At 42.6% G+C, this 15,865-nt stretch overlaps 1 protein-coding gene across 1 annotated transcript; it reads left to right on the top strand.

The window, feature by feature from the left end:
- Positions 1–425: 425 nt before the first annotated feature.
- On the top strand, positions 426–15,674 carry VDAC1 (voltage dependent anion channel 1). Its single transcript, XM_066250730.1, has 8 exons — positions 426–516; positions 972–1,021; positions 1,742–1,894; positions 1,986–2,038; positions 8,816–9,043; positions 11,551–11,701; positions 13,414–13,471; positions 14,740–15,674. The coding sequence occupies exons 1-8, from the start codon at positions 450–452 to the stop codon at positions 14,829–14,831; spliced, it is 852 nt and encodes a 283-aa protein (XP_066106827.1). The 5' UTR covers positions 426–449; the 3' UTR covers positions 14,832–15,674.
- The last annotated feature ends 191 nt before the right edge of the window (positions 15,675–15,865 follow it).

Consider the following 15,865-nt stretch of genomic DNA (forward strand, 5'->3'; position numbering starts at 1 on the left):
CCTTCAGCAGACCAAGTAACCCCTTGCTCGAGCCAGCGACCTTGGGTTCAAGCTGGTGAGCTTTTGCTCAAACCAGATGAGCCCTCGCTCAAGCTGGCGACCTTGGGGTCTTGAACCTGGGTCTTCCGCATCCCAGTTGCATGCTCTATCTACTGCGCCACCGCCCGGTCAGGCAAGATTTTATTTATTGATTTTACAGAGAGAGGAGAAAGATAGGGGGGTGGAGCAAGAAGTATCAACACATAGTTGCTTCAGTTTAGTTGTTCATTGAAGAGTTGTTGTCTGGGCAAGCCCAGCGTTTCAAACCAGCAACCTCAGTGTTCTAGGTCAACACTTGATCCACTGCGCCACCACAGGCCAGGCCAATTGTACCTAATTTTATTGATGAAAAACTAATTTCTATGATTATTAATGTGTTTATTCTGGTTATTCTTTTATTGTAGCAGAAGATGGCTGTGCCTCCCACGTATACTGATCTTGGCAAACCTGCCAGGGATGTCTTCACCAAGGGCTATGGTGAGTGTTGCGTGGAGTGGCCTTTCAGCTCATAGACTGGATTGGCATGTTTGGGATTTGGCCATCATAGGCTGGGAGACCTGGATCAGTCAACTCAGAAAAGAAGAAAAGCTTTCTATGGCTAGGAGAACAGTATTGGTTATACACCCAGTAGGGGCAGCTCATGAGTTGCTGAAGGCAAGAGGATGTTCCTGTTCTCTCCCCCAGGCGTGGAGCAGCTCTGTGGGTACTGCTATAAATCAGTCCATTCTTACACATGCACCCACACTGTCACACACCTTTCCTCAGATTGCTGGCAGTGCAGGTGGGGGCCCGGTGGGGCTGTGCCTGCTCTGTCTGCTGCTGTGCCATAGCAGCTGAGCCATGTGAACGGGCCGGCCATAGTGGGGACTGGCTCTCTTCTACCCTCGAGTTCCTTAGATAACCTGTTAACACTTCTCATCTTCCTTCTTTAGGATTTGGCTTAATAAAACTTGAATTGAAAACAAAGTCTGAGAATGGACTGGTAAGTTGTCTGGCCCCCAAGGAGCATGGATGTTTATTGTAGATCAGTACATAACTGCCACGGCTTGGGGGCAGAGCCAAATGGAAGACTTTTTTTTGTTTGTGGCACTTTGTAGCTATTTTATTTATTGCATCCTCTGTGGGATAGTGGCCCAGGGGAACCACACTAATAGGTCCTCAATTCAGCAGCTGTTAATACTCATGGGTATATGAGACAGGTATCAGTTTTATTTTTCCTTGTGTTTCTTACTTCAAAATTGATCTATATTCAATGTTGCATCATTACTTTTAAAAAAATCTTGGTAATCCCTTTTATTTGTTTATTTACTTACTTGATTTTTAATTATTTTTGTAGTCCCTTTTAGATTACGGATGTGGTAATTGTTGGAGGGTTGAATTACCGCAGTGTCAGCTTTGTCTCAATGTTTTTTCTCCGTGCTGGGCTGGAGGCAGGCTGGACACTGCCTTCCTGTACAGACTGGAGAGTGGCAGGGAGGAAGGACGCTATCTCTTGATAAAGAATTCTCCATTAGATTCTTTTAATTAGCAAATTCCTCTAGCTCTCTCTAGTCTTTCGGTATCTAGGTGAACTATAGAATTAGCAGTGCCCCCACATACTCGAGGTGTTGGCTCTTGCCCAGGAAAGTACAGTTTGTTTTGAGGGTAGTGATGCCCTGGGAAGTGCTGGCAGGCAAGCTGTGGTTCTCCCTCTCCTTTAAAGGAATTTACAAGCTCAGGTTCGGCCAACACTGAGACCACCAAAGTGACGGGCAGCCTGGAAACCAAGTACAGGTGGACAGAGTACGGGCTGACGTTTACGGAGAAGTGGAACACTGACAACACACTGGGCACAGAGATCACTGTGGAAGACCAGGTAATGGTTGCCTGTGAAGACGGTTTTATTCATGGACCCCAGCCGGCCTGCCTTGTGACTAACCCTACTGGCGAATTTCTTTTCTCTTCAGCTTGCACGTGGACTGAAGCTGACCTTTGATTCATCCTTCTCACCAAACACTGGGTAAGAATCTACCTGTTTTTTCTGCCTTTATAGGACACGTAGGCATGTCTTGTAGTGAGATTCTGCGCTGTTACTGTTCTGCCCTTGGCTGTGGTGGCTGCAGGTTCCTGGCCCAGTGATGCTCCACTTCCCGTGAGACAAGCTACTGGTGATGTGAGGGCCCAGCTGCAGGGCAGTGGGCCACATTTGGGAGGAGGGGCTAACTGGTTTCTGGTGCCAGCCCTGTTTTTCAGGCAGGGAGGGTTATTTCCCCAGCTTCCTAGGGACACAGGGTGTGTGGGCTTACCTGCAAGGCAGCTTCTGAAGCTACACTTTTGTCCCAGGCTCTCTAGCCACAAACTAATCAGGCTTGATGGTTACTAGGCATGTCAGGAGGCAGGATGGTTTGTTGGTCTGCCTCTTCTGCTAGGCGCTTTTCACAGTGGCTAGAAGGCATTATTTGCTTCTAGAACACACTCTTGTTTTTTTCGGCTCTGAGTGCATCTCTAAAACCTGGGAAAAGCTACTTTGCACACTGATGACAGGCTCAAGGGTATGTATTGAATTTAATATTTTAGTTCTTAAAAAAAAAATTACGGTAGCCTTACCAAGCGGTGGCGCAGTGGATAGAGTGTTGAACTGGGATACAGAAGACCCAGGTTCGAGACCCCGAGGTCGCCAGCTTGAGTGCAGCCTCATCTGGTTTGAGCATAGCTCACCAGCTTGGACCCAAGGTTCGCTGGCTCAAGCAAGGGGTTACTCGGTCTGCTGAAGGCCCGCGGTCAAGGCACATATGAGAAAGCAATCAATGAACAACTAAAGTGTTGCAACAAAAAACTAATGATTGATGCTTCTCATCTCTCCATTCCTGTCTGTCCCTATCTATCCCTCTCTCTGATTCTCTCTCTGTCTCTGAAAAAAAAAAAAAATTACGGTAAAATATACCTATAAAATTTATTGTCTCAATCATATGTAAGTGTACAACTCAGTGGCATTATGAATTTTATTTTTTGTCATTTCATATTATTTTTATTTTTATTTTTTCCCTTTTGACTAGGCTTTTTCTCAATATTAAATTAATTGGGGTGACATTGGTTAGTAATATAATACAGTTTTCAAGTGTACATTTTAGGATACACGATCTATATATTGCATTGTACACTCACCATCCCAAGCCAAATCATGCTGCTATACATTTGGCCTCTACCCTTTACTACCCTCCAGGATCTCCTGAGTCCAGACCCTGGACTGGGTGCAGGGTGATACAAGGGGCTGGGCAGACAGGGGTTCTGCCTCTGGAGGTTCTAGTCTTTTTATAACTTAGGTATGAACAATCTGAAGATAATTGGCCAGGAGCCAAATTTACTCTTTTTTTGTGTGTGTGACAGAGACAGATAGAGTACAGATAGGGACAGACAGACAGGGAGAGAAATGAGAAGCACCAATTCTTCACGACACTTTAGTTGTTCATTGATTGCTTTCTCATATGTGTTTTGACCTGGGGGCTACAGGGCTACAGCAGAGCGAGTGACCCCTTGCTCAAACCAGCAACCTTGCGCTCAAGCTGGTGACCTTGGAGTTTTGAACCTGGGTCCTCCAAATCCCAGTCTGACGCTCTATCCACTGCACTACCACCTGGTCAGGCCCGAATTTACTCTTGTTCTCATCTTTGCTGGAGTTTCTCCTGTAGGATTATTTTCTTCCTGCTTACACTTCCTGCCTAGGCACCCAGCTCTGATGGAGAAGTTATCCAGGGAGAGAGAGCCTCTGATAGGATGAGGGGCTGGGAGGGTGTGCCCACATGCTTTACTTTGCTGCCCAGGACTTTGCCTGCCTCATGGTATACATTGAAATTTGTAAGAGATTTTCCACTTCCTTTGGGGTTTGCAGAGAAGTTTCTGGGTCCTGCAGTAATACACATAAAAGGAAAGATTTTTATTTAATTTTACTTTTTATTTTGAAATACTTTGTGCTTAACATACACAACAATGTAGCACAAACAGTGTGTAGAGTTTTCTTAAGTCCTTCACCCAGCTCCTCCTAATGTTAACATCTTATATAACTGGAATGATCAGAACCAGGAAGTTATGTTGCTGTTACACTCTAATCTGTTGTCCTGCTGGAGTCTTATTGCTGGTCCGTGATCCAGTTTAAGCTTCTATATTGCATTTAGTTGTCAAGTCTTCCTTGTCTCCCCTAATCTGGAATAGTTTTCCTTTATCTTTCAAAATCTTGACACTTTCAAAGAGGACTGGCCAGTTATCTGTAGAATTCTACAAGTTGGATTTGTTTGTTGTTTCCTCATGGTTAAACTCAGGTTATACAGTTGTTTGGTTTTTTTTTAAGTGAGAAGAGGAGAGATATAGAAGCAGGCTTTTACATGCACCCCAGCTGAGATCCACCTGGCAACCCCTGTCTGGGGCAGATACTTGAATTAGCCAAGCTATCCTCAGCGCCTGGGGCCATTGCTTAAACCAATCAAGCCACTGGCCATGGGAAGGGAAGAGAGAGACAACGGGGAGGGGGAGGGGAAGAGAAGCAAATGTGTGCTTCTCAAGTGTGCCCTGACTGGGGATCGAACTTGGGACATATTCACACTGTGCTGATGCTCTATGCACTGGGCCAACTGGCCAGGGCCAGGTTATGCGGTTTTGAGCATAGAAGTGATGTTGCATTGTGTCCATTGTGATGCATGGTATCAAGATGTATATATACATATATCTCAGTATGCCCTCACTACTGGTGATGTTAACTTTCATCACTTGACTAAAGTGGAGTTTGCCAGGTTTCCCTATAAAGCTACTATTTTTCTCTTTTCAAATAATAACTATCTTGGGGGGAGACACTTTGAGACTGTAAATATTCTGTTTCTTATGGTTTGAAGCATAAATATTAGTATTCATTGGTGATACTTGCCTGCAACAATTATATTTAGCAAATGGTGATTTCCTGTTCCCATCATTTCTTCTACATTTATTAACTGGAATTCTACTGTGAAGAAGAACTTTTCTTTCTTTTCCATTTATTTATTTTACTAACTATATCAGTATGCGTTAATGGACATTTATTCGATGTGTTATAATCCCTTACTATAATTTGTTTTCTTATATTGCTCAGATATGGCCATTGGGAGCCCCTTCGAGTTGACAGCCTGTATATCTTTGACAAGCCTCTATCCATTTTCTTTGTCTTTTTTTTTTTCTTTTTACAGAGACAGAGAGAGTCAGAGAGAGGGATAAACAGGGACATACAGACAGGGACGGAGAGAGAAGCATCAATCATTAGTTTTTTGTTGCACATTGCAACACCTTAATTGTTCATTGATTGCTTTCTCATACGTGCCTTGACCGCAGTCCTTCAGCAGACCGAGTAACCCCTTGTTGAGCCAGTGACCTTGGGTCCAAGCTGGTGAGCTTTTGCTCAAACCAGATGAGCCCTCACTCAAGCTGGCAACCTCGGGATTTTGAACCTGGTATTCCGCATCCCAGTCCAACGCTCTATCTACTGCACCACCGCCCAGTCAGGCTCCATTTTCTTTCTGAGCACTTCTTCAGAAGATATTCCAGGCTCTTCTTGCTCTACCATAGTCCTACGATCAGCTATTTCTCCATTCCCTTTATTGAAGAATGGTGTTTTGAAACCAAAATTGTGGATGCAGGTTGTACACCTTCTACTGGGTATTTGAAGAAAGTTTTGATGACTTGATGGAGATTGGAAATGAAAGCGGCTGAGGAGCATAGTCTAGGAAAGTGTCCTGGTTTCCAGAAGGAGCTGAGTGTGGACTGCACCTGGATGAGGCTGTGCACTTGGCCTAAGGACCAGTGCCCACACTGAGCACATCCCATAGATAAAGCCAGCTTGTTAACCATAAGTCAGAGTCATGCCTCTCTCAGGTGCTTGTCAGATTAACACCACTGTTTAAATAGTGAGCAGTGGAATGCTACATTAGATCAGAAACTTCAGCACTATCTAGTCTCTGGGGACTGTGTGTCCTTCGCCAGAGCCCAATGAGGTACTGTGTGGAGGTGCTGTATATACTGTCCAAGGCAGCTGGTATACACACCAGGGAACTGAGCCCTGCCATAGGCATCACACTTTGTGGTTAACAGCAGCTTTTTACCTACTTGTTATAAGATGCCCAGTTTTTACATTTCTTGGCCTCCCTCTCTTTCTAAATGTCAGCCTCTGACAGCTGTCTTTTCATCAATCACCCTACCAAGCCTGGTGCCAGTTAGATGCTTGGCCAGAGTCCAGGCTTCTTCCCCCAAAGAGCAGGCAGACCACAGTAGATTTGAATTTTTCTTATTGAGAGATAATTTGGTCATTATGCTTTTCCTTCAGAGCTTATGAAAAGGTGCAGAAACAATCTGAACGGAAGTTGCACATTTCATTGTCACTTGGGAAGGGTGTTGGCTTTATTTTCAACTATGACCTCTGAAATTTTTGTCTCATTGAGGACTTGGGATATTTAACCTTCAAATTTTTGTTACAGAGAATTTCAAATATACAAAAGAGTGCAGAAAAATATGTTAAACCCATGTCCTGTTCCTATCATCCAGCTTTAATAATTATCAACCCATGGCCAATCATGTTTTATTTATACATCCATAATTAATTCCTCCTGCCTGCGGATTACTTTGAAGTAAATAACATCGCACAATTTCATTTGTAAATATTTTAATATGTATTTTTAAATAAGGTCCCTTTTTACAAAAGCAAAACATTACATTGTAAAAAACATAATTTCCTTATACTGACCAATCTCTAGTCTGTTAAATGGCATGATTTCATGAAAATTTTTTTTTTACAGAATTGAAAATTGTCTATGCAAAATTGCAAAAATTGGTTCATAGAGTTTCTCAATCTCTTAATTTTAGATTCTCCTCTCTGTTTTTTTCCCCCGTGCAATTATTTGTTGAAGATAGATCATTTGTTCTGTAGAAGTACATATATACTTTGTTGTTTCCATCTTCATGGTATCATTTAAATTGTTCCCCTGTCTCCTGTATCTCCTGTGAATTGGTAGGTCTAGGGCAGGGGTCCCCAAACTTTTTACACAGGGGGCCTGCTCACTGTCCATCAGACCGGTGGAGGGCCGCCACATACAGTGCTCCTCTCACTGACCACCAATGAAAGAGGTGCCCCTTCTGGAAGTGTGGCAGGGGGTCGGATAAATGGCCTCAGGGGGCTGCATGCAGCCCGCTGGCTGTAGTGTGGGGACGCCTGGTCTAGAGGCTTCATCATGTTTACCTACCATGGAGGGGGGTAGCTAAAATAGCTGGGGCTGTACGCTTTCATTGGGATTCACATAGAAGGCCTGGATTTCTCTTCACATGTTAGTGCCATTCATGATCTACTTATTAGGGGTTGTGAAGTGCTATTAATTCCTTCTTCATTTGTTAGCTGGGGATTTCTATAAAGAGAAACTTCTCATCAGCTATTTGGTTACCTTGAGATATAATTAGAATAGGAAAGGTAGAATAAATATTTGATTCTTTTTTTATTTACTCTTTTTCAAAATGACAGATTGGTTCTCTTGTCCCTAAAGCTGATTGTGTATCTTCTGTTGTTATGAGTTCATAGATTTAAACATTTGATACATTCCGTCCGTCGTTGGTATTATTTTTAATGATGCTCACATTGCCCCCTGTCTGAAGCCCTTGGGAGTCTCTTTAGGTTAGCTCTCAAGTCCTTTTGCCCTGCCCCAATGCTTAGTCTTTGAAGCTTTGACAGATGCCTCAAGCTTACCTTGCACATTTCCTGCACGACCTGTAATTGACTACTCTCCGAGGAGCACTGGTTTCTTTTAGGAGGGAATGGTATTTACCCCACAGGCTAGATGCTGGGGAAGCTTCATTCTCAGTGTGAATGAAGCTGGGGTGGGCAGGACTGTGCAGTCCTGGGGCCTCTGAACCCATCTGATTTCTCCCATGGTCTCTGCTGAGAATGCAGCTTGCTGTCTGTGGGAGATGTCCATGTTGTAGCTGAATGACAGAAATAATCAAATGAAAATAGCCTAAATATTATTTGATAGAAGTGATCTTGTTTCCAGTGTTGATTTTCGGTAAAAGGTATGGTGATAATATATTTGCAGGTGACACAACTCACCTACCCTTTTTGAGGAATGCTGGGTCTTGAGTCATAGGCAAGGGAGGCAGTGATATGGTTATGTACACAAATCTGGGATCAGCAGGTAGACCTGAGGTCTTCACAGCCTCTGTGACTGCAGGGCCCCAGGTTCTGTCTCAGTACCCAGTTCTCTGGACTACCTACTCAGTGAGATCTCATGAATACTGAATTAAAAGCTGTCTGTTGTATTTACTTAGACAAGATCTAGTATTTGTTTCTTTTTGACTTAAGTGAGCCACAAACAAGAAGATGACCATTTCCTTATGAGCTGCTGTTTAGATTGTGCCTTCATGACAAATATATCTTTCCCACAGTCTTGAAAAATAGCAAAGATGCATCTGTTTCAAATTACATGGTGGCGTTTCTACCTAATAAATGCCTGTGTGGACACTGCATAAAACACAGGGATTGGATAGTAAAAGAAAATGACTTCCTGCTTATTTTTCAAGCTTGTGTCCTCACTTTGTGGCCTTTGTGCAGACTGGATTTGATTTAAGAGAGGTTACGTTCTACCTGTTGAGACAGCAGCTGCTTAAGGGAGATTTGGGACCCTGACTCCATCCCCACCCCCATTTAAACTGGGATTCTTTTTTTAAAATTTGTATTTCTTGGCATGATTGTTTCAAGGTGAGTTAGCTTCTGATTTTAATACAATTTATTTTCCTTCAGGAAAAAAAATGCTAAAATCAAGACAGGGTATAAGCGGGAGCACATCAACCTGGGCTGCGACGTGGATTTCGACATCGCTGGGCCCTCGATCCGGGGCACCCTGGTGCTGGGCTATGAGGGCTGGTTGGCTGGCTACCAGATGAATTTTGAGACCGCAAAGTCTCGCGTGACCCAGAGCAATTTTGCGGTGGGCTACAAGACGGATGAATTCCAGCTTCACACTAATGTGTAAGTGTGGTGAGGGTGGTGTGCGAATGAATGTGTGCAGCAGGGGGATTGGTCATGATTGTTTCCTAAGCTCGCTTTTTCACCACTGTAAAGTGACTTTGTTGGCATTAGGTGAACCAAATGGACTGCTACTGTTTTTGTTTCCCACCCACCCATTTCTTTAAGTGACTTAGGTTCCTTGTACTCTATGGACAGTAAATACTGTCCCTGGTTACATAGAGAGTGGCTGATCATTGATAGGTAGTGTGTGACATCAGCCCAGAAGAGGAGGATCCCTTCCCTGCAGCTTTATAGGTGTTGGAGGTCCTTTTGGTTTTGGTTAACAAGATGAGGGGAAAGGGGCAACTCTTTATTTCTCTGTGTGTTGTTGGCTGTGCTTAATGGAACCTTGACATGGGAGACAAATTAGAATATAGTTTTCTCCGACAAGATAACCTGGACTTGTTATCTTTGAATATATGTATCCTGATTTATTGATGTCACCCCATTAAAAAAATAAAATTATAAAAAAAAAAAAAAAAAGAATATAGTTTTCTCAGTTAAATACACAGGGTCCTCTCTGCACAGTGAAGCATTTAAAAGTTTATTAACCCTGGGACAGTATAGTGAAGGGAAGAGAAAATTACAGGTTAGGTTAGATTGAGCCCCTGTAATCAAGCTTGAGAGTTGGAGTACTGATTCAGGTTGAGGAAAACAAAAATTTCATTCATAAAATCCCAGTAGATGTGAGGAACTAACCTGAGGCAAAAGTTGGGTACAACTTTACCAAATTTCTTTCTTGCCACTAGAGGTCACCAAAGAAGCGACTTCTTAAACTTAAAGACTACTTGGTATTAGTGTCTAAATGAATCACATTCTCATTAGTAATTTTTTTGAGATTTATATAATTAACTGATACAATAAATGAATGTTGCGAATAAATTTTGAGTCTTTTAAAACTAAAGAGTCACAGGAAAACTATAGAGATGGACACTCCAGGGTCTAGGGGTGGGGAAGGCTGGCATGAGCGAGTTTGGGATGGCGGAACTGTTCTGTATCCTGATTGTGGTGGTGGTCACTCAAAGCGCATAGAAATGCACACTGAAAAAGGTGCAAAAAGGTTATGTTAATTCAAAAAGGTAACATACAAAAAGTCACAGGAAAAACATCACAAGCATAGAAGTGTGTTTTGATTTAGGGTTTTGACTGAAATGAAAAATACTCCCTTGGTTTGGAATTGGGAACAGGCACCATTTTAGGAAGAACAGTGGTTGTTTGCTATTTTCCCCATGTACCTGGGCTTCAGAATTTTTAAGAAGTGGACATAGTTTATTTTGGGACCCAGCATGGAATCAGCTGACCCAGCTAATCTGGGTTGCCCGGTGCTCACAGAGAGGCCTGGGTATACAGGCGCTCTCGGCTCCATACAGATGAATTCAAATGAATTCCCTCTCTTTATGTTTGTTTGTTTGGTTTTTGACAGAGACAGAGAGAGGGACAGACAGACAGGAAGGGAGAGAGATGAGAAGCATCGGTTCTTCGTTGCGGCACCTTAGTTATTTATTGATTGCTTTTTCATATGTGCTTTGACCAGGGGTGGTGGTGGGCTATGGCAGAGCAAGTGACCCCTTGCTCAAGCCAGCGACCCCACACTCAAGCCAGATGAGCCCGTGCTCAAGTTGGCAACCTTGGGATTTCGATCCTGGGTCCTCCACATCCCAGTTCGATGCTCTATCCACTGTGCCACCGCCTGGTCAGGCTCTTTATACACTTGATCTTAGCCAAAAGGCCGAGAAGCGATGGTCAGGCTCTTTATAGTTTTGAGAGTTCTGTATAGGAAGGCTGTGCTGCTGGTTTTAGAATATATAGGAAATTCTGACATTTTTTAAAAAGTATTTAAGCCCAAGAATCTCCTTATTTGAGTTATATCAAGGCCACTCAAATCTATTACTTTTGACAAGCTGCTGTTTTGTAGCATGCTCAGACTTACTGAAGGAATCAGTCAGGTGGTGCCTATGGTTTCTGGAAGTACAATGTCTGTCTGGCTTAATTTCAGGGGAAAACATAAGAATATATAATATATTTAATGAGCACCTACTTGCGGCAGAGTATATTAGTGAGAATCAGAGTTTGCAATGAAGGAGCAAACAATTTGTTCTTGGGTTAGTGAGTTCTAAGCTCTGGATTACAAAGCACGCGGGCTCTGCCTTAACAGTTTCCAGTGCCATTTCCACCTGAAACACCCAAAATGATGAAGCAGAACTTTGACAGTGTTTATTTATGTTGAAAATGTCAGAGAGGGGAAGGGCCTTTTCCCAGAGGCTGGAGTCAGTATGGAGTGTTTGGAAGAGAGAAAAGGAGTCTGGCTACCTGGGTGTCGTTCCATTTTGAGAGACTTTTCAGGCCTTTTGTAATTGGTAACTCTTGTGATCAGGTCAGTCCTTTTACTGCATCTCTGCCCTCTGGCTTGGGAAGCTCGGTCCTGCTCCAAGCCTGGGTGGCTTGTTATCTGCTGTGCTTGTTTGCAGAAATGATGGGACAGAGTTTGGTGGCTCCATTTATCAGAAGGTGAACAAGAAGTTGGAGACTGCTGTTAACCTCGCTTGGACAGCAGGAAACAGTAACACTCGCTTCGGTATAGCAGCCAAGTACCAGATTGACCCTGATGCCTGCTTCTCCGTGAGTACCTGTGGGGTTATGCATCACCTAGCCCCACCTGACTTTTAGTTTGGAATTGTTCTGATTGCTGGAGTTCCATGCTTTGGCTAGAGATTTTCTCACTGTGAAAAGAGAAATAATGAAACTGCATATAGTAACAGTTCTTACTATGGGTGCCAGATGGTGTGTGGAACCCAGGATATTTGGATTACTGTATTTAATTCTCACACAACCCATTTGAAGTAGGTGCCCTACCCCCTTTTAAATCATTCCATCCCTGTTACTGTGCAAGGAACTAGAAGCTTAGAGTTTAGTAACTTGCTCAAGGTCAGATGTTTGGTCAGTGCTGGGGCCTAGATTTGACCCAGGCTGGCTCACAAGGATGCCTCCTCCTCTGACCAGTTCCTGTTCTATCAGACTATAAAGGGGGTTCCCTCAAAGGCTAAGATTATTTTTGTTTTCCCCCTCATTTGTCATTCTCTTGCCCAGCGCCTGAAATGCACATTAAGCAAACAGGCCCTGGTGTTGGGCAGTTGGCATCTTACCTTGCAGACCTGTAGCATTGCTCGTGGGCTCTTGATTGTGCACAGTTTTTGCATTAAAACCTGTCAAGCTCAGTCTCTGCTGTCATAGGGCATTGCCAGCTGCAGCCCTTTCAGGACAGAATGGGAAATCTCATGTCTCAGGATGGTTTGTGTAATTTAAAAACAGCTTATTTTAAGTCTTCTGAAACAGGAACGGAATGTGGCCCCCTTGTGTTAGGATTGTTATAACAAAGGGGAAGGGACCTTATTATTTGGATGACACGAGCAAAAAGGAACAGTTAAACGGGGCACTGACTGCCTTTTCCCTTGCTCTGCTCCTTCTGATGGGAGATGTCAGGTCTGAAAATAGCATTCGAGCCGGAAAACATCCACCTTGGCAGCCCAGCTTTTACCAGGACTTGGTGTTCTCATGGCTTGAGCTTTCTCTGCTCCTGACCTTTACTTATTTCACCAGAAAGGGGCCAGGGAAAGGCCCAGATTTCCCTACAACTTAGGCATAAGAATGAGGGCAAAATTATTCTGGACTCATCAGCTTTACTGAACTTAATTATTAATCAGCATTCAATGAGTGCTGAAAGGGAAGAGATTGGATAGGCCATTCTTGCTCCAGTGTCCGTTTCAAACTCAGGCTTGTCAGTGCTGAACTTTTGTAATGTTAATCAGTATGATTTTTGCTTCTCTTTTTCATGAAGAGAACATTTCTTTTTTTATTTTAGAAAAATTCTGATAGTGTTTCTCTGCCTTTAAAAAAAAAGCCTCAAAACCCCATCTGACATTTGCTCTATTTTTTCTTACCTCAAAAAATAAATCTTGAAGAAATCTTTCATACAAGGGGACCTTTTATCTCTCTGCACATAAACGAAAGTGTCCTCATCTCTTATAACTTGAATAAAGACCTACTAAGTATAAATGAAATTGGGCAGTCATACCTTCAGGAATCAAATGTAAATAATAACTTCATTTTATTTGAAAATTGTGTTGACTCTTTGGAGTTTCCCTTCTGAGATCAATCTCCCAAATTTGATATATTTTATGGTGAATTTAATGAATCCCATAAGGAAAGTAGTCATGAAAATGGAGAATTCGATTCTGAAGTTCAGAGTTGGTTGATTAAAAAAGCTCATTTCTTTCACAGATGGGAGCGTGAAGTACTAACCATTTTCTTTCTGTCTTGTTTTCCTTTACTAGGCTAAAGTGAACAACTCTAGCTTAATAGGGTTAGGATACACTCAGACACTAAAGCCAGGTATGTGTTCATTGTGTGTGAGATTAGTTCTTTGTCTTAAAAAATTAAGGTTCTTGTTTGCTGCTTTATGTTATTGCTGATAAAATGTCTGTTAGTGCATTGTAATTGTCTGTAAAGTTTTATAATGAAATGTCTATAAAGGCATGCAGAGTCATTATAAAACATTTGGAGGATTGGAGAAGGAGTAAGTAGAAGAGAAGAGCAAGGCTAACATATTACATTTTTTGGTTATTTTCTTCCATCCTATTTTTTCCCCAACATACGTAATGCTTGATACTAATTTCCAGCAGGTTCTTTAAAGTAGCCCATAAGTCAGGGGTCCCCAAACTACGGCCTGCAGGCCGCATGTGCCCCCCCCCCCCCCCCCCCCCCCCCCCCCGCCGCCGCACTTCCGGAAGGGGCACCTCTTTCATTGGTGGTCAGTGAGAGGAGCATAGTTCCCATTGAAATACTGGTCAGTTTGTTGATTTAAATTTACTTGTTCTTTATTTTAAATATTGTATTTATTTCAGTTTTGTCTTTTTACTTTAAAATAAGATATGTGCAGTGTGCATAGGGATTTGTTCATAGTTTTTTTATAGTCTGGCCCTCCAACGGTCTGAGGCACAGTGAACTGGCCCCCTGTGAAAAAAGTTTGGGGACCCCTGCCATAAGTCATCCTCATGGTCAAACTGGTTTGCAGGTTTTCTCTGCACAGCTGTCTGGGCCCATTCCTGGTGTGTTAGAGCCATGGGAGCTATTGCCACCGTGGGGTTATTTTGGATAAGTTGGGTCTTTGAACCCTGGAAATCTAAGATTCATGATGTCAGAATGAAGCTATTCTAGGGAAAATATCAGTGTGTGTGTGCACTCACATGCATACTGTGAATGTGAGTGTAAAACTTCTGTGTCTGATTCAGGATTGGGATTTAATTTCAGGGGGCTGTTGCTGAAGAAGCTTACTGCAGGTGCCAGTGGTAGAGAGATTAGTGGAAGCAGGAGATGATGAAAAGAAAAAGAAAAGTGGAGTCACTAGCGTGGGTGTGGGTAGGCTGTGGAGTAATACTGATTGTTGTATAAGCACATTCTAGGCTACTTATTAATTAGTCAGAGGCATTAAGTAACAGGGATTGAAGGACCATGTGATTTTTACCCTGATCACACAGCGTAACAGGTTTTGAATTGGGTATGGTTTTGCCAACATGTTCCAGCATTCCTCTGTGTGTTAACTTTTCTTCTCTTTTCTTCATCCCTCCCCCTTGCCTCACCATGATTTTTGGCCCCTGCAGGCATCAAACTGACACTGTCAGCTCTGCTAGATGGCAAGAATGTCAATGCTGGTGGCCACAAGCTTGGTCTAGGATTGGAATTTCAAGCATAAACGAAGACTGTATAATCGTTTAATTTTCAACTATTTTGCAGCATAGCTACCTTCAGAATTTAGTGTACCTTTTAAATGTTGTATGTCTGGGATGCAAGTATTGCTAAATACCATGTTAGACCTCCAGGTTACAGATGATTCAGCTTTAAGGTGTTACCCTTCCAGAGGTACAGAAGCAACCCAATTCCAAAAAAGGTCTTTTCAGCTGTAGACTTGGGGGCACTTGGCAGCCCCTCTAGAGATGTCAGGTTTCTTTTTTAACCTAGGCTGCAAGTGGAAGCTGATGATTTATAAGCACTTTGTAAATTTATATTGCTTAAATGTATAAAATTGTGACTTCCTGAGAATTGAACCTTGATCCTCTGCCCTAACTGAGAGAGGTGTGTACAGACTCATCTGAAGGGACTTTTTTAGACAGATCTTCATGACCTGTTTCCACCCTGGTTCATCACCTCTTTTACACCAAAAGTAGTCTGCAGGGTGTGGTAGTTGATTCTTTTGTGCCATTTTGGGGTGGAAAAGGTAGATGTGATGAAGCCAATAATTCAGGACTTAATTCCCTTTCACGGTGTGGTTTGGTTTTTTTTGCCCTTGCACCAGAGTATGAAATAGCTTCTAAGAGCTCCAGCTGCAAGCTGGGGAGAGTCTGTGTGACTATAATCACATGGTGACATCACTCAGAACCTAAATTAGATTTCTGTTGTCTTCTTGCCACTCAGTTTATTTTTTAGCAGTTTAATGGGTACATTTTAGTCTTTCATTTGTGTGGAATTAGATCATCCCTTTCAAATGCTGTAATTAACATCATGTAAAATAAAACTTGAATAAAATATTGAAACCTCATCCTTCTTCTGTTGTCTTTATTAATAAACATGTCAATCAACAGGGATTTGGTCTTGTTCTTTGGCCTCTTGTTCTCTCTTCGTGTGCGATATTTTTAGTTTTCTATTACAGCAAACAAATTACCACAAATTTAGTGGGTTAACACTGGTGTGTGGGTCAGAAATCCCAGCACAGCGTGGCTGGGCTCTTTT

Source organism: Saccopteryx bilineata, unplaced genomic scaffold (genome assembly GCF_036850765.1).
Source record: "Saccopteryx bilineata isolate mSacBil1 unplaced genomic scaffold, mSacBil1_pri_phased_curated manual_scaffold_196, whole genome shotgun sequence".
Taxonomy (NCBI): domain Eukaryota; kingdom Metazoa; phylum Chordata; class Mammalia; order Chiroptera; family Emballonuridae; genus Saccopteryx; species Saccopteryx bilineata.

Bases quoted from the DNA above. Each gene is read 5' to 3' on its own strand.
- VDAC1 (XM_066250730.1), top strand. From the start codon at position 450: ATGGCTGTGCCTCCCACGTATACTGATCTTGGCAAACCTGCCAGGGAT. The intron at 1,022-1,741 runs GTAAGTTGTCTG...TCTCCTTTAAAG, and splicing joins CAAAGTCTGAGAATGGACTG to GAATTTACAAGCTCAGGTTC. The intron at 1,895-1,985 runs GTAATGGTTGCC...TTTTCTCTTCAG, and splicing joins AGATCACTGTGGAAGACCAG to CTTGCACGTGGACTGAAGCT.